Source organism: Gobio gobio (genome assembly GCF_949357685.1).
Source record: "Gobio gobio genome assembly, chromosome: 4".
NCBI lineage: Eukaryota > Metazoa > Chordata > Actinopteri > Cypriniformes > Gobionidae > Gobio > Gobio gobio.
In genome coordinates this window covers 47,481,165-47,502,671 of record NC_137100.1, presented here as the reverse complement: position 1 = coordinate 47,502,671, position 21,507 = coordinate 47,481,165, and the positions used below count along the sequence as shown (strand labels likewise).

The window sequence follows — 21,507 nt, the reverse complement described above, 5'->3', positions numbered from 1 at the left end:
AAATACCCTTTCTACTTTTATAATAAATGAGAAAAGAAAGCTAATGCTTGGACTTGGATTCCTTTGCTATGAGTTTTTGAACACCATGCCATCCACGCTGAGGCTTATAGGATAGCCTCAACAATCACTTTTATTTATTCCTAATTATTGAATTCATAAATGATTAGTTGAAATTTAGCACTTTTTTTATATACATCATTGAGCACATTCTAGTCCTTCAATGTCCTACTAGTTAGTCTTTTGGTAGTCCTCCAGTTGATGATTCATCCAGTACTGAAAGTACAATCTTTCTATTACCACATCTTGAACCTGCGAACCATGTGACAAAGATTTAAGCTGATTTTACTTTCTGTGTTCAGAGGTCAGAAAATCTTTAGAACAGCCTAGCTGGTGATGAAAAATGTCTCTTGTGGCTCATTAGTTTGACTGAACCAGGGTTCACTTAAAGTCTAAACTCACCACATCCCCTTTATTAATTCTGCATGATACCAAAACATTCCTAGCAAATGTATACAGACATAAAAAGTGCCCACTAGAATGTAAGTCAGTGTGTTTTAATAGAAAATATTAACATTTATAATAAATACATTGACAGCTTGTTAAAATTTTAACTTTGTCTAGCTGGATAATTTTAGATGAGAAAAATTCAGATTTTTACCAAAACAGCATTTATTAGGATGGCTTGGCATCATTACTTTTGTATCTTTCATAATAGTAGTAGTAGTAGTAGTAGTAGTAGTTGTAATAATAATATGGTTAATATGGACAAAATACATAAAGTGGCGTGAGCACAAAGTAAGAAGTCTTAATTCTACATTCGTGACCGCAATCAGAAATAAAGGGAGAACTGATCTTTGGTGATGCCAGGTCTTGAAGACTTTCTTAAAGCTGCAGTCCGCAAGTTTTGCCTCTGTCACCATCTCTGTTTGAAACCTGCAATTGTAGTTATTTGTGAAATTATCATCATTAGGGTTGTGCATCAGCATGGCTCCTCAGCGCAGATTAATCTAATGTTTTGAGAAGTAACTACTGTGGTGATCGAATCTAACGATATCTTAGCTCATATCACATCAAACCATACAAATTATTATTGTTATACTTTGTTCTCAAATTGTTAATGTTAACAAAAACAGTATTGCGTGACTGTGTATTTAGTGAGCATTAGCATTACTTGTAGATTTCAGCTTCTGTGCAGTCTGATCTTTTGCTTTTGACTATGGGTGAATCTCCAGTTGTCACTGATTGTCGTTTGGTCCTTTAGTGATTACAATCCGCCATCAAAATGATGAATTTAATTATTCCAGCTGCTGTGAGAAAAGGCTATAAATGATCCGCCACCTGCAGCATCCTCGCATGCGATAGCCTACAGATGAGACGTAATGACGCCGGCATGCTTGAATTTCCATTCGAAAGCTTCCAGTACCACTCAAATTAGAACACATTATTACAAGCTTACCGTTGTGAATCGGGCTATGGTAAGGAGATCGTTTTGAACACTGTCTGGTTATGTACTTGCTCTAATTGATTTTGGATCATTTTTAACTTTTAAAAATACGGACTGCAGCTTTAACATACTTGGGGATCTTATTCTTGCAATGGAAATATCTGCAAAACTCCATTATGAGTCCTAATGATGATTTTATAACCTCAATAAGAAATTGAAATTTTGTTTTACAAGGATGCTGAAATGACCAGTTCCAAAAGATGATAATATACAATGTGATTCTCTTCTCTATCAACACATTGTAATGTGAAATACAGCAGTCCCCTTCTTCAGGAACACTTGGGCATGTTTTAAACCACTATCTCTACTTATAAATAAATACAAGCATATTATAAACACGAAACAAGGTCAGCCAGCACTTTGCTTGTGTTTTCAGTATCACACTTTGTACTGTGAATGGATAATTGTTTGCTATGTCCTCTGAGAAAGTCCAGCGGGGTGACTTGTTTACTTTTATTGGTTGATTGTTCATTAAGTATTCTGATTGTACAAAAAAAGGGATAAGGATTTTTAATTGCATTGCTATGCATTGTACTGTGGCAGTCACAGTAACATGAAAATGACCACTGGGGGCTCTGCCGAACCAATGCAGGAAGCAGCTAACTAATGTGCATGACAATTCATGGATGTAAAACATGTTTGTGTCAGAATACCTGCACTGCCCAATACAACAGACTCCTTTAATGCTTGTCTGAAGCTCACTGGCTAACTGAAGACATGACATGAATCTTATGTCACTAGCTATGCAAAGTGGGCAGAGCCAAGGAGAAAGTCTTTAGCTGAGTGTCCAATAAAAGAGCCCAATCGGGCTGGGATATGCAAATACATGAACTTCCGTTGCCCAAATATGGTATTGTTGATAAGAAATTGAAATAAGTACGCAAGCTGAACAATCAGATAATTCAGATAAATGTTGCAGCTGCGTTGTGTTGATTCTCCTCTCCTTCATATGCAAGTTTCTTCTTTTGTCCTGGCCAGCAGAGGATGGGGAGAAGTGTCTTTGATATGATCTTATTATAAACGAGACTCAATGCCTTGTCCTTCACTGTAAGAGATGTTGGGAAGAGAGGAAAGTGCATTTGTGATAGGGTTGTTCTGAATAAAAAGAACCTGATTTGCTTTGGAAGATAAACTGGGTCGGCACTTGGCTAGAAGAGTTCAACTGCACATTTCTCCCACACATCTTTGAGGTGAACATCAGGGAGAACATTTTCCATTCTCCCATTTTAGAGTCCGTTTAAGAGTCGGGCAAAGATATATGTCATTGGGCCGCAAACACACACTCACACTAAACACACCCACACACTCAAGCACACGCAAGTGTTGACGATCCGTCTCCACTACCTCTGCAGTCCATGTAGAGTCCATGTAGAAGTGCGTCCATGTAAAGGGTTTATTCCCCTTTTGTCTTTGTCTATCTGCAAAGTTAGTCAAGTGTTTCGTGTGTTTAGAAGATCACAGGACACATATTCCAGTCCTGTCTATCTTTGGCCTCCCAATAACCCCCCTTATAAACGAAGATGTTCTCTCCGGTCATTTCATCTGTCCTCTGGTGGAACCACAGTGGCCTGTAGCCCTCAAAGTCTCGTCCTGGAACACAAAACAACAATAAAAATCACCAGAAGAACAGTCTACTGGGACTGTTATGGTCGATAACTGGAATTTATATTTGAATGGTATAGGTATTGGAGGTATGAAACCCAACAAAATATCCCAGGGCGGTGACTGTCCTGCATGACATTTGACCTCCGCTCACCTTCATCTATGGCCTCGGAGGCCTCAGCTTCTCTTCTCCTCCTCTTAGCTCTCTGCTTCTCCTCCAGCCTCTGTTTCTCTGCGTTGGCCTCATCCCACCGTCCCGCTTCCATCAGCCGCTGGTCCGGCCTTAGCCTGCTGTCCGTCAAACACACACCCTCCTCTTCCTCGTTCAGGGTCAAAGCCAGAGAGGAAAAATGGTACATGTTCTCAGCATTCTCTCTGAGTGATGGAGAGAGGAGAATGATAAAGAAATGCAGAAATAAATGAAAAATTTAAACAAATGCAAAAAAATGAAATAATTAGATAATCTAAGTCTGTTGTGCATGGCGTTAGTTCAGTAGTTTGATGGGTAAGTAAGTAGTGAAGAAGGTAGTTAGTTCTGCAGGTAGATAGATTGGTCTGTCGGTAAGGAGTCGGTAGGTAAGTAGTTTAGTTGCTACCATCGTATTTACTACTTGCATGCCAAATTAACTACCCACCTACTAAACTAACTACCTATAGGACTTAATTGGGTATGTAGCTTGGTTGGTCAATAGGTAGGGTTGTTGGCTGTTCAGTAGGCAGGTAGTTAGTTCAGTTGATTGGTAGGTAGTTTGGACTGTCGGTCAGTAGCTAAGTAATTTACTGATTTAATATTGGAAATTGAGTTGCATTACAAGCCAGACATTAATGAACATACATTTTGCCCTCTCGAGTGTGTCATGTATTACTTGACGTGTCTTACGGCAGAGGGTATTTCTTCCACAGCAGTTTGGGTGTTAGAGTCTGATAGACTGTCTTCTGTTTGCCTTCAGAGCTGCTGCTTCCTCTGCTACTTTGCACAATCTTGGCGCTCTCCATCTTATCATCCCATGTGCCTGAGAGGATGTAGTGGGCCTGGCTTTCACTGTCCATAACCACCCCTGTGACCTTACAGTGGGAGAACAAGGAGAACAAGGGTAACAAGCTCTGGGGTTGAACTACAGAAGCTTGAAGAGATCAAGAGAGATGGCAGAGCAGGATAGAAAGATGGTTTAGCCATAACACAAATGCAAACTGGCTCTCACATATGAAGGACAGGGTAGACTATGGGTGTCCAAACTCCTAGAGGGCCACTGTCCTGCGGAGTTTAGGGGAGCTGAACTCTACAGGACAGTGACCCTCCAGGAGCAGGATTGGACACCCCTGGGGTAGACTATTTAAGTCCAAAACGTACCTTTCGTGGAACTTCCCTTGAAAAGTAACTGTAGGGAGAGAACTTGAGCTGACAGGTCTCTTTGGTCCTGTGGTTGACTATATCAATATCTCCAGACTAAAAGAAAAAAATTAAATGAAAAAGAGTGTTTTTCCTTTAATAAAGTCTCTGATATACAAAATAATTTGTTTATAAATTAAAAGCTTCATTGGCTGCATTGAAGCCAATTGCCAAATGTGTTTTGTCAGTTTTAATTTTTGTAGTTTCTGAAGAGGACATCACAAAAATTGAGAACCACTTGACCTCAATATTTTAAATAAACTACATCATATTTTATATTAGATGTTTAATAATATCAGAAGTTAAACCTGATCAATCCACAGTTTGCCCACGATGATGTTGTGCACGGTGGAGGTGACTTTACGCCACACATAGTGGTTTCCACTCGCATGAAACTGCAGGTGGATCGCACCTGGTTAGACAGAGAGAAAATCTATTTGTTTGTGTGTGTCTGCTAATCCAAATTAGAGTCTGATCAAAGTCCCTTGAAGACAAGACATTTCACTCGGCGGCCATCTTTGAAACGCCTCTCAGGCATGCAAGTGCAGCTCCTATCTCTTTGAATGGGGAAACATCTTATTATCCAAAACTGTTCGCCAAGCTTACGATTAAATTTCATATTTGAAATCACTAATGAAATCGGACATTAACTGTCTTATAAATTTAGTTTCTAAACTCTTGAATCATGACGAAAAACTGCTTTTTTTTTTGCCTGAAAGGTGGGGCCTGCAGTGACGTGATGACTTTATTAATCAACAATTGGCTCTTTCATTTAGAAGGTGGGGCTTATTCACCATATTGGGTGTTACACTTTCTCCCATTCATAAGTAATCGGAGTGCACCGTCTTCCTATATATAAAGTATTTGGTCTGATCCTCTTAGAGTAGATACAACTCAGAGCAGATTGGACAGGTAGTTCAAAATTCATCGTTCTAACAATATGACACACAAGTCATATAAGAGAGAAATCTAGAATGAATGTGAGACATTAAATGAAATCAACATTTTGTTACTTTTATGAAAGAACCTTGTATATGTGTAAAGTTGTTTGTATGTAGAATAGTGAAATAGTGAGACTTACCCAGAGGCATGATAGAGAGGTATTTGCCCCGGAACTTGCTTGCGATGGTGATTTCCTGCCACAGGGTCCAGCCTCGCTGTGACATCACATGATGAGCGGCTGCCGGCGGATGATGACTGACCTAGCAGAGTATAGGTAAATATCAGCATAGCTGTATATAATATACACCACTAGGGGGTGCTGTCTCTTTACTCATTTAGACATTTGTGGACTTTCTATGGGTGATTCTGGTATTCTCACAATCACCTTCAACCATCATTATGCTCCTCACACTAAACCTTGCATGAAAAGCATCTCCAATGATGGTTGACGGTGACTGAAATCAGTGCTGTGACACTGCTAATACTGTTGGCTCCTTTATTATAAATTGCCTCATTCCTCATTTCCTCTCATTGCTGAAGTCCTCATTTATATGCTGCTTTGACTGAAAGTGTCACCTAAATGAATAAAGGCAATTAAATTGTCATGATACCATGATTGACTTTGATGTTGCTTTTTGCATTTATGAACTGAAGACAGCATTAAGTTTTTTTTAAAAATGTAATACTTTTATTCCACAAAATAGAAAAAGAATTCTATTTTAAATAGGAAATAAAATATTTTTGTGTTCTTTTTTCATCAAGAATCCTGAAAAAATGTATCATGGTTTCCACAAAAAAATACTAAGCAGCACAGCTGTTTTCTAAATGGATCAGCATATTAGAAGGAATTTTTAAGGATCATGTGACACTGAATACTGCTGAAAATTCAGCTTTAATACATTAAAATAGAAAACAGTAATTTAAAATTGTAATAATATTTCACAAAATTACTGTTTTCACTGTATTTTTGATCAAATAAATGCAGCAACATTCAAAAAGCTTACCAACTCCAAACATTTGAACTTTAGTGCAAGTATGTCCTGTACTATTCAAATAACCATGACTGAGATTAATGTGAATACTAACAAATAGCTTTCCCCATATATTATACTCTGACCTGTTCACAGAGGGAACGGTAGCCAAATTCTTCTAGGCGGTCCAGTTCGTAGGTCTCTCCCAGGAGAGGGTTGAAGGGCTTGGCCGTCCGATGCACTGTGGTGGAGTACGAGGAGACAGAGAAAGCTGCGACCAGACACATCTGCTCCAGAGAGTTGTCACAGCGCGCCGCCTTATCCAGCAGCTCGTAGTACTCCAAATCCTCCGTCAAGCGCTGCAGCATCGACAGGGGCTCGTTAAAGTTCACCTGGACACATACAGAGAGAAATAGACATTGGCTATGTCCCAATTCACATTCTTCATCATATGCAATTTGTGACCATTAGTGATGGTAAAGTACATACTGTTGAGTATGGAGTAAGACAGTGAGCCAGGGAGATACTACAATATCACAAAATTGTCTGTTTGCTTTTAAATGAAAGTTAAATGAACGCAAGCATCTACCTAAATTTGATACCTTAAAATGAATCACTTTACCTTTTAAAAAAAAAATGAATTTGAAACATACAATACTATTTAAAAGTTTGGGGCTATTAAGATTATCACCAAAGCTACATTTATTTGATCTAAAATACAGTAAAAGCAAATATATTATGAAACATTACAGTTTAAATTATTAAGTTTTCAAAGAATAAAGTTTTCTATTTCAATATATTTTAAAATGCACTTCATTCTTATGATGGCAAAGCTACATTTTCAGCATCATTCCTCCAGTCAGAGTCACATTGATAGTAATAAGAAATGGTACTGAGCACTACATCAGCATATAAGAATGATTTCTGAAGGATCAGACATCATTCGAATATGCTGATTTAGTGCTCAGTACCATTTCTTATTATTATCAATGTTGAAACAATCTGTATTTGAAAAAGCACTAAATAAATAAAGGTAAATAAAAAAAAGTTGAGCTGCTTAACCTTTTTTTGTGGAAATGTGTTACATTTGTTTCAGAATTCTATGATGAATAGAAAGTTCAAAATAACAGCATTGTAACATTATAAATGTCATTACTGTCACTTTAGATTAAAGCATCCTTGCTCAATAAAAACATTTATTTGTTTATTTATTTCAACTTTTGAATGGTAGTGAATATCCAAATAGTATATCATCTGGACCCTTTTTGCTAACTGTTCTCTATGATCTGCAATGGACTTATTCTAATCTTGCATTTAGGAAAATTTCCTCAATATGTGATGTCAAATTAATTGTTTATAAAAACATACACACCTAGGAAAGTAATTGATTCAGTATGTGTATGCAACTTACAGGCATTGGGATCTTAGAGAGCTCTTTGCCAATACAATTCTTCATGATGCTCCACAGATTGAGTGAATAGTTGGGTTTCTCAGGGATCTGGGTCCGCCTCTTCCTGCGAGGCTGCAACTCTCTCCCTGAAAAGTCATTACTGCTCACAGAACACTGAAAAAAGACAGACAGACAAGAATGTTTGAATTAAAAACGTGTGTAAATGTGTTTGTGCTGAAAGACATTATTTGAAGGTCCGGACTGCCCTTGAGGAGCATAAACACTGACAGCTGACTGATCTGACTCCATCTGTCTTAGAAAGTGAGTCACCAAGAGAGAGATGAAAAGAGAGGAGCAGATAGGCCTATCAGTTAAGTAAGAGTCGGTTAAGTGAGATGAACAACAGCTGTGAGAGCCCATGTTGAACACAGACCGCCTGAGGAAATACTCACAGTCACACTGAGGAGCTGTTTACACACCAGTGTTTTCAACTTAAAATAAAAAACTTTGTGTTTTGGCCGATCATTTACACAACGGCATTTTGGGGGCCTGAAAATGCAAAAAGTTTTTGAAAACAATACCGTTATCGTCTCCGTGTAAACTATAAAAACCATGCGCGCGCACGCACATTATGTGTTCAGCCCAAGCGGCAACCTCCCCCAGTTTCTCTTGAAGCCAATACGGAAGTGACTTAAACTACAATTCATCGACTGGCCGCTAGGGACAGGCTCCAGAAGGGAGCAGAATCTCCCCATTAGCCCCATGTTAAAATGCCCAACTTTACAGCAGAAAAAAAACAAGTTTACAGCCTGGTACAAATTGTGGTTTTGGTCTACATATCTAATTTTGCCCTTCATGACAACTGTGAGGGGGTGAATTTTTTTCAAACTTATTAATTTACATTATATAAATCCTTAAAGTTCTGCATAATTAAGGGCGTGGCCACTTTGAGTGACATTTATCTGATTATTATTATCTTGATAGCCATTTATCTGCTGTCTGTTAGTCATCACGTCCCCTCAGCTCCACCCATGTCCCGCCTCTTTGCCCATTTTCTGTTATCCGGGAGTGACGCATGATGACGCGCTGCAAAGATGGCAACTGCCAGCTCGACCCTACTTGTGTGATAGTTTATTGTATTGTGTGTTAGGCACTCTGTCACCCCCATTGTCCAAAACAAATTTCAGGCCCTGCCCTGGTGACAAATAAATTCATTTTTCTTACTATTTGGTGTCTGCCTTTTAAAATAGATTTGGAATCTGAGTTTTTCATTGTAGTCTTTTTTGATCCCACCGTATATAACCTTTGTTTTGGGCTCTTGTTTCATGTCATACTCACATTGTCTTCCTGTCCTCCGCTAGCACCACTGAGATTACTCTGAGAACGCCTGCATGGAAAAGAGAGAGAGAGACATTGCATTTGATTGATGGAATTAAGGTATCTGGAGTTGTTTATACACCATGCAGTCAACAAAGAGCCCTTTACCAGATCAGTTTTTGCTCCCATCCATTCCTACATAATTTAGGTATCATTTTCTCGCATTTGATTTCCCGTTCCCTAATGAGCTAAAATTAAATAAATACATCGCAGGTGTTCACAATACTCTAAATAAACTGAAAAAAGACCTGTTAAGTTACTGTATCACTACACGTTGTCAGGTCACTGAGAGTAGAGAATCTAAAATCGAAATCTCTGAAATTAATTTCAGATTGCTGCATTTCGACTCCTTGTGGCAGTCGCACAGATCTTTCAAATTGCTCATGAAGCAGAAGTTATCTTTTGCTTATTCACTGTGGTAAACTGAATAAATATCTATAAATATATCCACACAAAACAAATGACCGCCAATACGTTTCAAAGAAAAGCATATTAGGTTTTCTCTATTTGACAATTCCAGCCTGTCCCTGTTGTTGGTCGAAGACGGAAAGGTGGATTAAGAAATGTATTTTGAATTCATTGAAAATAAAAATACATTTTTAACAATTTTTTTTCAAACTCTCTGTTTTCTCATAGACTGCTCTCTCCCTCGCTATCCCACAACTTAAATGAACGCCACCTGCACCCGCTTAGACATTTAGTCTAGGCTCCCATGGGAATCCTGTGGGAATGCAGACCTCTAGATCAGTGTCATCATCCTTTAGTCACGTGTTTAAACCACCTGGTAGAACAACACTTATACCGATAGTTCACCCAAACAATAGCAAATTCTATCATGATTTATTTACCCTCATGGTATTGAAAAACCTGTATGATGTTTTCATTTTTGGGTTAAATGGGCTGAAGCTGACCTGTGTTGAGAGGGGTCCGTGGCAGTCACTGTTATAAAGGCAGGTGAGTCCTCCATGGCATCAAAATACTCTGTATCCTCATCTTCATCACTCGCTTCCTCTTTCCGGGGCCTTTCACTCACTCCTGTACAAGCAAATAAACACAGCTAACACTACAGCAGCCATGGTGGTTTATCATGTTATCAACAACAATGTCTCATAAGCTCATTCAGTTCTGTAATATCATTTATGAATGACCACGGGCTCCAGCATCTTACCCGTGTCAGTGGTGGGCGTATCGGGCGTGTTGACGGCGTGCGTGGGGGCCTCTCTCCAAGCTCGTTCCAGGCTGTTGTGTTGCTTGGCTAGCTGCTCGATGGTCTCCTCCAGGTGGGTGCGTTGCTCTCGCTCATGCTGAAGTACTCGCTGCCATCTGCGGCTGTGGCTCTCTGCCAGGTCCAAGAAATCTCGGCACGCCTGCGCAGGAAGATATGAGACACGGGTTAAACATCAGAAGATTCAGGATTAAAATAAGTGCAATGTAGACCAGGGAGGCTTGATTCTGCTCCTAAAGATCTGCCTCCATGATCAACCTTTTTTAGATCCAACCATAGAGCTGAAACAGAGCATTCCCTGTCATAATGAGTATGACAATATAAATGTGTTTAGTCTTGGTGGAATAGATCTGCTACACTGCTGCTGATGCAGAGCAAGTAAGGCCACTGCCAATACACACAACATGCCGCTATGAGTGAGACTACTGCTGCTGTACAAGTATACATGAATCACCCCGTAAAAGAGATCTATACAGGTGGAGCTGGGGAAGGTAGAGGGTTTCTGAAAGCACACTGCAAAAAGCTACAGCAAACAATAGGCCAGAATTTGAATGTTGAGCAGCAAGTTCATTGTCTACTAATACAGTGGGAACCAATCGCTGTGCCCTATAGAGAATGATGTAATTGCAAGCTGATTGGGTTAAGGAGTTATGAGAGTTTCAGGACAGAACTTTGTATATGGGTCTAAATTCCATATTTAAAATTTTAAAGACCCCATTTGGTGAAAATCACGTTTTTAATGTTGTTTACATGTCTATGTGGTGTTTTTAATGTTTGAAGACAAACCATGTGTAAATTCATGTCAACACCATTGCTGAGTATTTTTTCTTTAAAAATGCAGTTTACCAAAACGCGGTTTGAAATTGCTGGTGTTTCTGACGTCACAAACGACCTTGTAACCAATCACGTCAATGTACCGGCGGGCTTTAATTGACCATTTGCAAAGACCCGCCCCCTTTAGTTACTGTTGCTATGTACGACAAGCCATGGCGCTCTCACACCACACACGTTCTCACGTAGAGAAAAAACATCGGAGGACTCTGACAACACGCCCACAGACAGGACAGAGCAAGTTACTTTTGATATGAAACAAAGTCTCAACTTTGAAATTGTCATTTTTTTTAAAAAGAAAGGTAAACAATAAATAGCGTTTTGTGGCTCTTTAATGTGTCGTGATCGCTGTAGCGCCTCAGTTAAAGCTGCTCGTGAACCGATTATCTCTTCCTTGTAGTTAATTGATAAGTACGAAATAAACATGCGTGAACACTAAAATAAATGTTGTTTCAACCGCGGTAAGACGTCAGTAGTACACACTGTTTTTCCAAGTTTAAGTCCACCAACGTTGACCTACTAACTCTCCTGACTGCTTTGTCGGACAAAACGGCAGATTCGGCGATGTGATTGGTCAGATCGCCTGTCAATCAAACTCGCGGCGAAGGGTGAATTAACGGCAAACTAGCAGGGGAGTCTCAAGAGAAGCCAGGTTATCCCGGTGCATTTTTCTGTTGATATGAAAAATTGGGTACCAATATAGCTATAAGGATTATGTTGTGTTTTGTGTTAAATTCATTCCTGTGTGTTGGTTTCATATGCATCAATTCAGTTTAGTCTTACGATTTTGTGCAACGATTACCTCGGTTACCAACGATTAGTCAGTTGGCCGAGTGAATCTCTGAACTGGTGTGCGTGAGTGGAGGCGGGGCTTATTTGCATATTCATGATTCCGCATATACTAAATGAGGCAAGGGTGTAGAGTTACATTCAAGCTATTTTAAGCCATGAAGAAATTTTTTTTCACATGCAGGAAAAAAAGTTTAAATATGTAATTTTGGTGATTGATGAGTCTTAAGGGATAAAATGATTGACTACAAGGGGACTTTAAAATATATTATCAAAAGCCAAAATCATTGATTCCAGAGGTGTGGTGCAAATGCTGCCTCCACATCCTCACTATCTCCATCACGATAATTCCAGTTCCTAAATTCTCTAGGGATCTTATCTGTCCTCTTGCCGCAGGCGCCACACATGAATTCACCTGTTTCCTCATTACAGCTCAGGTCTCCCTCATAAAAATGATTCCCACAGGAAGAGATCATGGAAATACCTTCCTCTCAATCTTCCTCTTTCTCTGGCTTTCTTCTATTTTTCTCTCCTGACTGACTTTTGTTTATAGTTCTTATTGAATTGTCTGTGAAATGTCTCACAACCAATGAAGTGTCTCACAACATCTAAAAATTTGATGCAACACTATGACAAAGAGTTTATGAAATTGGTCATGGGTTGTAGCTCTAGTGGTTAAACTGAAAGCAGAAGTGAAAGAATGAATCTGTGGCCAGGGCACGTTCAGAAACACGCACACATACAGACTGTCTATGGGCTGAGTCATGTTTTTTTTTTCAGACTAGAAGTATTGAGCAATAGAAGCATGTAAGAGAGGTTACTCTTGGTCAACATGAACGGTCACATGCTTATACCCAGAGGAAAATGTTATTGGTCAGAGGTTGTGCTTTCAAAGCTTAGCAGACACAGTTATGATTTAAGTATAAGCTTTGGCTTAGATGTTCCTAAAACAAATTGTCTTCGCATTACTAAAGTATTTTTCAGCCAAACAAAGAAAATGCCTCCATTTGCTCCCTATATCTTGTGGTCTATGAGAAACAACAGTTTTTAAATGCACTTTATTTGTATTTATATTGAGCTATATACAATACAGATTGCTTCGAAGCAGCTTTACAAAAAATAAACAGGAAAAAACTGTCAATGTTGCAAAATTCTTATACATTTAAGTATAATATTTAAGTATAATTTCATCTATAAAGAAGCTCTACAGAAGACAATATAGTGTCATTATTCATCTCAATTAAATTATTCTGTCCCGATAGTTTCATATAAGCACTTAAACATGAAAACCTAGTAACTTTTCCCCTACAAATAGTGCAATGTATGACAAACGGCATGTTCTTCCTCATTATTAAGAATAATAACCCACACCACACATAGATTTCACTAAAAAATACCTCTGGTAATCAAACTCAGAATCTGTGAGAGCATCTCTCTCATCAGAGTTCAATCAATCATGTTAATAACTGAGACTACAGTACAGCCACAAAATCATTAAGGCAGCTCGCAGTCACAACCAATCACGTCTTTTACAGTGCCTCTGCCTCTGGGTGAAATCTCTCAACTGAACTCTCTTCTTCAACTCTCCCCTGATCACTGTTTCTTTGTCCATCTCCCTTGTCTCCTGTGGAGGCACAATGACACGACGATCTGACAGAACCCAGTGTGCTGTACATAATACAAATCCAAATTCTCGATTTCCATGCACTTCATAAAAACACAAAGACAAACATACTGTAATTTCAGATTCTACATTTTTATTTTGGTGGCAATAATGTGAGGAATGTTGTACATATATGTTGCCACATGGATTTATGGGGGAGAAAACATTATAAATCATAGATAAAAAGTTGATAGAAGATGCACAACATAAGTTTTTTTTTTTAATAGACTTCTGTTTGTATATCTTGGTTTGCATTTTTTGCAAACATCTATAAATCATTTAAATCAGCGAATGTCAGAAAACCATTCTTACTTTTCGACTTAAACTATGTATTACGTATGTAATAAAGTTTCCAGCCAACTCACAAAGTTTTATTCACTCACCAAGCCAATTGTACTCCCATTTGGCGCTTTTTAAGTAATTTTGGACGTTGTACAGAACATAGTTCAAAAGCAATAGTAAAGGTCTATCCGCTCTTGGCATCCAACTTCCACAAACTCTGTTCCTTTAAAGTCCACAAACAAAGCTACAAACCCCAGCACTTACCTGACTCCTGTCAGCACTGAGTGTCCAGAGCTCTGCTGCGATAGAGGATCCTCTGTGCTACACTCAGCATGTGACTGCGGCTTCCTAACACGTTCATGAAACTACAGCTCCTCACCTTTAACATATGCAACACTTCCACTTTTTTTTTGCTGAGTGAGGCCCTGGGCCCCAGACTGCTCGTGACATCAGGAAGAGTTTAGAGGAAAAAGACGCGTGTGTGTCGTACATCCTCATATCCAAAAAATGCCCTTTTAAATATTTGAGGGGAAGGAGAGCCATGTGATTCAGTGTGTAAAATTGATAGATGATTCATTGAATTTAGAGAAATACCCAGTGAGATTTTCAATAATATTTTTTACATGTGTAGATGTTCACTTATAATCTCCTTTTACACTTACAGCAGCTCAAAAAATATTTTGACACCTAAACAATGCTTAAAAATGTCATAGTGGCATATGCAGAAAATTATGCTAGATCTTTACTCTGATCAAAGCCATTTTTGCAATGACATTTAACCAACTGGTCTCAATGTGATTTCTGGGTTCGTATTAACTGTAAATGTGTTCCACTAAAGTAATGCTGCCACTGAGTTCGATATTTTGCTGTATAAGTGTCCAATTACTTTTTATGGCCACTGCACAAACAGATTTAGACAGCTGCTTTCTCTTAAAGGTAGGGTAGGTAGAATTTGGTTAAAAAACTTTTTTTCCAAATGTGTTTAAACTTTCTTTATATATCAATACATAATTAAAATGTAACTACTCAGAAAAAGGAAGTATAAAAATTGAGTGTCTGTAGACCTCTCACGACTGTTTTAAAGACAGCTCATTATTTCCATTCACTCCACCTTCTCCCTTCTGGGCTCTTTCCAAAGCCACGCCCCCAAAACACATGAACGCGCTACGCCGACCCCGATCAGCTCAGCTGAAAGAAGCATTATTTACCTGAGACGAGCGGAGAAGAAATGCATGTAGTGACATCATGTCAGAATCACATGTAATAAAAAATCTAACTTTATCATTATGAATATGAACAAATAAGATTTCTTTTAGTACTCACTATCAAGCTAGAATACCGATACTGGTAAAGTTTAAAATACACACACAACACAGTGTCTACGACACACACAGATACAAGATAAAAACATCAACATAAACATTGGTAGAGAATATAAAAACAAACCAAGGGCCGAAATAAACGTGCAGGTAAAGTTCCCGGTGAACATGGTAAAAGAGTTTAGACAGAGGGTAGTAGCTAAAGCTAACATAGTTCTAAAAAAAAGTTCCTGGATGCGGTGTACTAGCTTTTACACATGCATTTGTTATCTAAAGTTACATTTTGCGAAATTCAACACGACAGCGATCAACTTGAGCTAAGCATATTGAGTATTTATCATCTCTACTAATGGTTCGCTAAGTGTATAACATTGTAACTTTATGCTAAGTAATGTTATGTTAGCTATATTAGGCAGCTACGTGTGCTAGTGAGACATGCTTCATGAAAACATAAACCAAAAAAATGTATAATCAAAATGAAAGATTACCTGTCCAGCAGAAATACAGCCTCTTGAACTCAAATCAAACGAGTGCGCCAGGGTTGCCAGGTTTTCACAACAAAATCCGCCCAATTGCTACTCAAAACAAACCCAATCATGTTTCTCCGGTAAAAATTTTGTGGGTAAAATATGTGTCTTTTTGGTAGGGCTGCCTGCTAAAATTCGCAAATCCCGGGGCAAAATATCACATAATTGGGGTCGCTTCAACCCGCGGACATAAAAAACAGCCCGCGGCAACAGTGTTGAAGTAGCCCGACTTGGCAACACTGGGGCGCGCGCATGTGGGCAGATCCTGTAGCAAAAGGGGTGGTAGCCATGGTAGCGAGAGAGAGTGACAGGCGCCCAAGCCAATCACTTGTTTCGGCCCGAACGAAAATAATGAGCGGTGTTTATTGCAGATTAAAAAGTCTAGAGTCACTCGATTTTTATACTCTCTTTTTCAGAGTACTTACATTTTAATGATGTATTGACATATAAAGAAAGTTTAAACAAATTTGGACAAAAGTGTTTTAGATCATTCTTACCTACCCCACCTTTAAGTTAAGTGGGACAAAGGTTTTGTATTTAAAATGTCTTTCATTTAAACGGTCAATCATATTTTAATAACTAGAACAAACGATCAAAAAGTGTCCTATTTTTCCTGTATTCACCCTAATCACTTCAGCGCACAGGACTTAACACAGTCCTGATATACTACCATTCAAAAGCTTGGGATCAGTATTTTTTTATGCATTAAATGTATTAAAAGTGACAGTAAAGACATAGTTACAATGTTACAAATTATTTCCATTTAAAAAAAATGCTGTTTATTATTCAAAGAATCCTTAAAAAAAAGAAGGAACATTTCTTGAGCACCAAATCAACATATGGTTGCAGAAGGATCATGTGACACTAAAGAAAGACTGGAGTAATCACTGCTAAAAAATTCAGCTTGCCATCACAGAAATAAAATAAATTTTACAGTATATTAAAATAGAAAACAATGTTTAAATATTTCACAAAATTACTGTATATTTTGATCAAATAAATGCAGAGTTGGTGAGCATAAAAGGGTTCTTTCAAAAACATGAAAAAATCTTACCAACCCCACATTTTTGAAGAGTATAGTGTAAAACCTGTGTTCAAAGAGTGTCTTTCACAGAGTAACAACAAGAGAAAAGTCTCTTTCTTCTCTCTACTTGTTTCAAATTGATTATTATAGTATATGATTAAATATAAGATCATCTGTTTATCCCTCACACACCACACACACAGAGCAGAATGGTTTTCCTCTGCCTCTCATTAAAACTGATGTAGTTAAGCCTGTCCAAGTGCTTTAATGAGCTGGACCTACAGAGCTATTCAGCACTTTTCATTATGCATGTGTATTTCTGTTCAGCTGGCTATTAATCATTTCAAAGATGAACAAAAGAAGAGTCCACACAGCTGATCAAACAGAGATCTCGCTAATCTCGCGAAACACTCAGATGTAGTTCTTACCCATGGCTTCTGTGAAGCACCTCCTCACTATCTCACCCAAATATATTAAACATAATCTAAATGAGCATGGAAATTTCCAAGCTCACTTTTTTCAGAAAATATTCAAAAAAATGTGGTTGCTCAGTTTTCATGTTAGTCAAGTCCAATTCCTGTCAATGTGATTTACTACTAATTTACTAAATTTACTACTAATGGGGACCAGCCTTTATGCTGATACACAAAAGTCTGGCTGTGAAGATTAAAGTGGTGTCCTACAATTACAATTATGATGCAGTCAATGCATATTTGTTCAAAATCCTTTTGAGAAACTCACAGAATCAAAATAAACAACATGAAATTGCATTCACCTTCACTACTGTTCAAAAGTTTGGGTTCACTAAGATTTAGAATGAATACTTTTATTCAGGAAGGATGAATAAATCGTTCAAAGGTGACAGGAAATACATTTATAAAAAAAAAAGATTTATTACAAATAAATGCAGTAATTTTGATCTTTCTAGTTATCAAAAATCCTGAAAAAATGTGAAAATCAGAATTTTCACAAAAATATTAAGCAGCACAAACGTTTTCAAAATTGATTAGCATATTAGAATGATTTCTGAAGGATCATGTAACATTGGAGTAATGGCTGCTGAAATTCAGCTTTGCCATTACAGGAAGAAATTATTAACAGTTATTCTAAATTGTAATATTATTTCACAATATTACTGTTTTTACTGCATTACTGATCAAATAAATGTAACCATAGTGAGCACAAGAGACTTTTTCAAGTGTAAGCTTGGCACAGACTGATGAGTTCAGTAAAGTTCATCAAAGTCGAAATGGGAACACACAAGACAAAATCACCTCCAATATTGATTTCCTTGACTGTGAGTAGTGATACCTGTCCCAAATTTGATTTAGGAAATCAAAGACACAAAGGACATCCATAAAACTGAGAGCTATTCCTAGACTTATATTGATCACAGAGCAGTGGAAGCCAGTTCTACCTTCATTGATTACATGCAAAAAAGAAAAAACAATCATTGATCCAGGTATTTGCAACAACGTTTGACTTTAAAGCCACATTGAACATGAAATTTGAGCACAGATTAAGATTTTCTCTGGAAAGGATTCAAAGTAAAACCGCTGTTCTAGAGCTATAGTTTCACACATGGGTCTGTATGATGAAGCATGTTTGTGTTGAGAGATAATATTGGATTACGTTTCACTTTGTCCATTTTGATAAATGAACCACAATCTTCTATCCCACTCTTTCTGAACAGTTCTCAATCATATTGACCATGGCATTAGGGACCAAGAAAAACTCTGACCAGATGATTAAACACACTAAACACACTAACCACAACCAGTCCTAATTATAAGTTTCATAGTTCATGAAAAAGGAGACAAAAATAATATATATAATAATAATAATCTTAATAACAGACAAAGTAACATAACTTCTAGTAACATTTAAAAGTTTGGGTTGGTAAGATTTTGGTGATATATTATTACAATTTAAAATATTTTATATTTATAAAACAGGATAACAGTGGAAAACAGTTGTGCTGCTTAATATTTTTGTAGAAAATGTGATTAAAAAAACTGGATTCTTTTGGTGAATAGAAAGTTCAAAAGAAAAGCATTTATTAGTAATATAAATATTTTGTAACAATATAAAAAGTCAGTCACACTTTATTTTAAGGTGTCATTGTTACAGTGTAATTATATATTTAAGTACTGAGTAATATTAATTAACTACATGTACTTACTATAGGGTTAGGGTAGATTTATGGTTTGGGTGAGGGTTAGTGGCATGTAATTATGCACAATTTACTGTTATTACGATGGTAAGTACATGTAACATAACGATAACATTGACACAATGAGTCTTTACTGTCATTTTTGATCAATTTAATGTGTCCTTGCTGAATAAAGTATACGTTCTTTCTGACCCCAAACCTTTGTACTGTAAACACTTAGAATTAAGATTAATTTAAAACCGAAATAAACAAAATAGCAGTAATTAAAACCTGACCCAATTCTCTGGCAACAGCAAGTTAGTTCTGTACTTACATTGATCATAGCATTGGAGGTGATGCGAAAGAGGGTGGCTCTCTCATTGACAGCCTTGATTTTCTCTCCTCCCTCCAGAGGCACACGCAAGGTCTCGAGCTCACTCAGAGACCGCTGCAGCGCCGCTCCGTGCTTGGCTATCAGGTCATTGCACGTGCTCAAGTCATCCAACTTACTGGCCAGAGTCTTAAGTGTGCCCTGGATCTCGCTGTGGTCTGACTGAGACGTGGGCTCCTCATCCGCTGAGTCATCTACACAGACAGAGAAAGTTAGAAAAAAAGTACATTTCATTATTGGGTGAACTAAACCTTTAAAAACAGAACAAAATCCCCAGAGCACAAAGTATTTTCCAGCTGTTCTCATTAATGAGTCGAGAGCACAGCTCCTCCTAATTTCCCTCATTAATTAATGCTGATTTAACAGGTGGCTGTAGCCCCAACGGCAGGCACCCAGTCGATATTACCATAGACACTTATGCAAACAAAGCACAAACATACTAAATCAACACAGACACACACACACACACTAGATGGTGGACAGATATGGTGACTACGCAAAAAATATTACCTTTTAAGAAACCTGAAATTCTCAGATATAAACGTGTTTCCTAATAAAGTCAAACTGGAGAACAGAAGTTCTGAACTGACAAGACTCATCTGTGGATAAGATGTAGGGTTTGGACTGTCAATGCACATACACACAACTTTGATTTAAAAGTCTTTAAGTGATGCTTTACGCAAAAAGAAATGAGAACTTTTAAAATAAAGTGCTCTGAAAAAGTTTAGCCCATGAAAAGATTAGTCTTTTAACATACAGTATGTGGGAATATTGATACTGAAATTGTATCTGCACAAAACTGATTGGTGAGGGTGATATAAATGAAACAAATAACAATGAATTTAACTTTGAAATCTTTTATTCAAAAAAAAATATTTAGCTTTCCTAAATAACCTAAACAAGATCAATATATTTTCATGTTTTACTCTACAACATAAAACACACCAGTAATAGCACACTCGTTACTGTTTTTAAGCTTTTACATGTTTTACACTTTTTGACAAGTGTCTAAATGGAACTACAGAGCAGAGGTTATCAGGGACATTAAACCGCATCACGCAGAACAAGTAAACTCATCTGGACAGTAGTCCACTTTTATGGCTTTGTTGTGTTTATACTCATTCTCTGGCAAACTATGAACTTAAATTGTTCAACTTGTCGATTTTTAACTCAAACTGTCCAACTTGTCGATTCTGAATAAAGAGTGAAAGAGTCATTGGAAGCTTAGCAGTGGTGATATTGAAGTTGTGTCCATGTTGTAGTTTGTTCATAGCTTTTGTATTTAGCATGGTTCTCTCAAGTTTCTCTCAAGTTTTATCAAAAGGTTAGAGTGAGATTACGGGTCCCTATATTTTAACGATCTAAACGCATGGTCTAAAGCGCACAGCGCAAGTGTACTTAGGATGTGGTGCCTGTGTACACCTACAGAGTGTACACTGGTGCCTGGCGCTGCATTGCGCCGGGTATATGATAGGGCCCCAAATCTGTTAGGGGAGGAGCCACTCAAATATTTGCAGCAGTGGCCACACCCAAATTCTCTCAAGTTTTTGCTAGCAGTTAAATCTTACCTATTGTTCATAATTGACCAGCACAAATAGAAATTATGACAATTGATAAATCTGATAAAGACAAATTCATCCAAATAAAATAAAATAGTTTTATATATATCAAAAAAATAAATGTATCAAAAATAAAAAGAAATTTGGCCCCAAACGAGCCAACTGAACAGCAGTGCTCAATGGACATTCTGTACACATACAGAAGGACTGCAGAACTTGCCCTGAGCATGTACCGGTATGTCAAGCTGTGTCTGTGATTGTGTGTGTGTGTGTGTGTGTGCGCGTGTGAGAGAGAGTGTGTATTTTTTCTATTCCAGTGGTGACTTCAACCTGAATGCACACAGACTCATGGGGACTTGTGTCATCGTTGGGACCTAAATTGAGGTCCTCATGAGGAAACAAGCTTATACATAATACAGAATTAGTTTTTTGGGAAAATTTAAAAATGCAGAACGTTTTGTGTGATGGGTAGGTTTAGGGGTAGGGTTAGTGTAAGGGTAAGTGTAAATTTACAGTATAAAAATCGTTCTGTCTACTACAAAGATAGTGAACCAGACGTGTGTGTGTGT

The 21,507-nt window shown here is 37.8% G+C and overlaps 1 protein-coding gene across 2 annotated transcripts in view; it reads right to left on the bottom strand.

Annotated features, from left to right (window-relative positions):
- Positions 1-445: 445 nt before the first annotated feature.
- osbp2b (oxysterol binding protein 2b) overlaps positions 446-21,507 on the bottom strand; it is a 145,074-nt gene continuing 124,012 nt past the window's right edge. For both annotated transcript variants that reach the window (XM_079815728.1, XM_079815729.1), the window contains 12 exons: positions 19,323-19,573; positions 10,345-10,543; positions 10,088-10,211; positions 9,138-9,186; positions 7,821-7,973; positions 6,556-6,801; positions 5,578-5,698; positions 4,805-4,908; positions 4,458-4,553; positions 3,987-4,171; positions 3,261-3,481; positions 446-3,094 (listed from right to left, as the gene is read on the bottom strand). In XM_079815728.1, the coding sequence (XP_079671854.1) occupies positions 2,952-3,094; positions 3,261-3,481; positions 3,987-4,171; positions 4,458-4,553; positions 4,805-4,908; positions 5,578-5,698; positions 6,556-6,801; positions 7,821-7,973; positions 9,138-9,186; positions 10,088-10,211; positions 10,345-10,543; positions 19,323-19,573 (1,892 nt within the window). In that variant the 3' untranslated portion in view covers positions 446-2,951. The remainder of the gene's footprint in view (positions 3,095-3,260; positions 3,482-3,986; positions 4,172-4,457; positions 4,554-4,804; positions 4,909-5,577; positions 5,699-6,555; positions 6,802-7,820; positions 7,974-9,137; positions 9,187-10,087; positions 10,212-10,344; positions 10,544-19,322; positions 19,574-21,507) is intronic.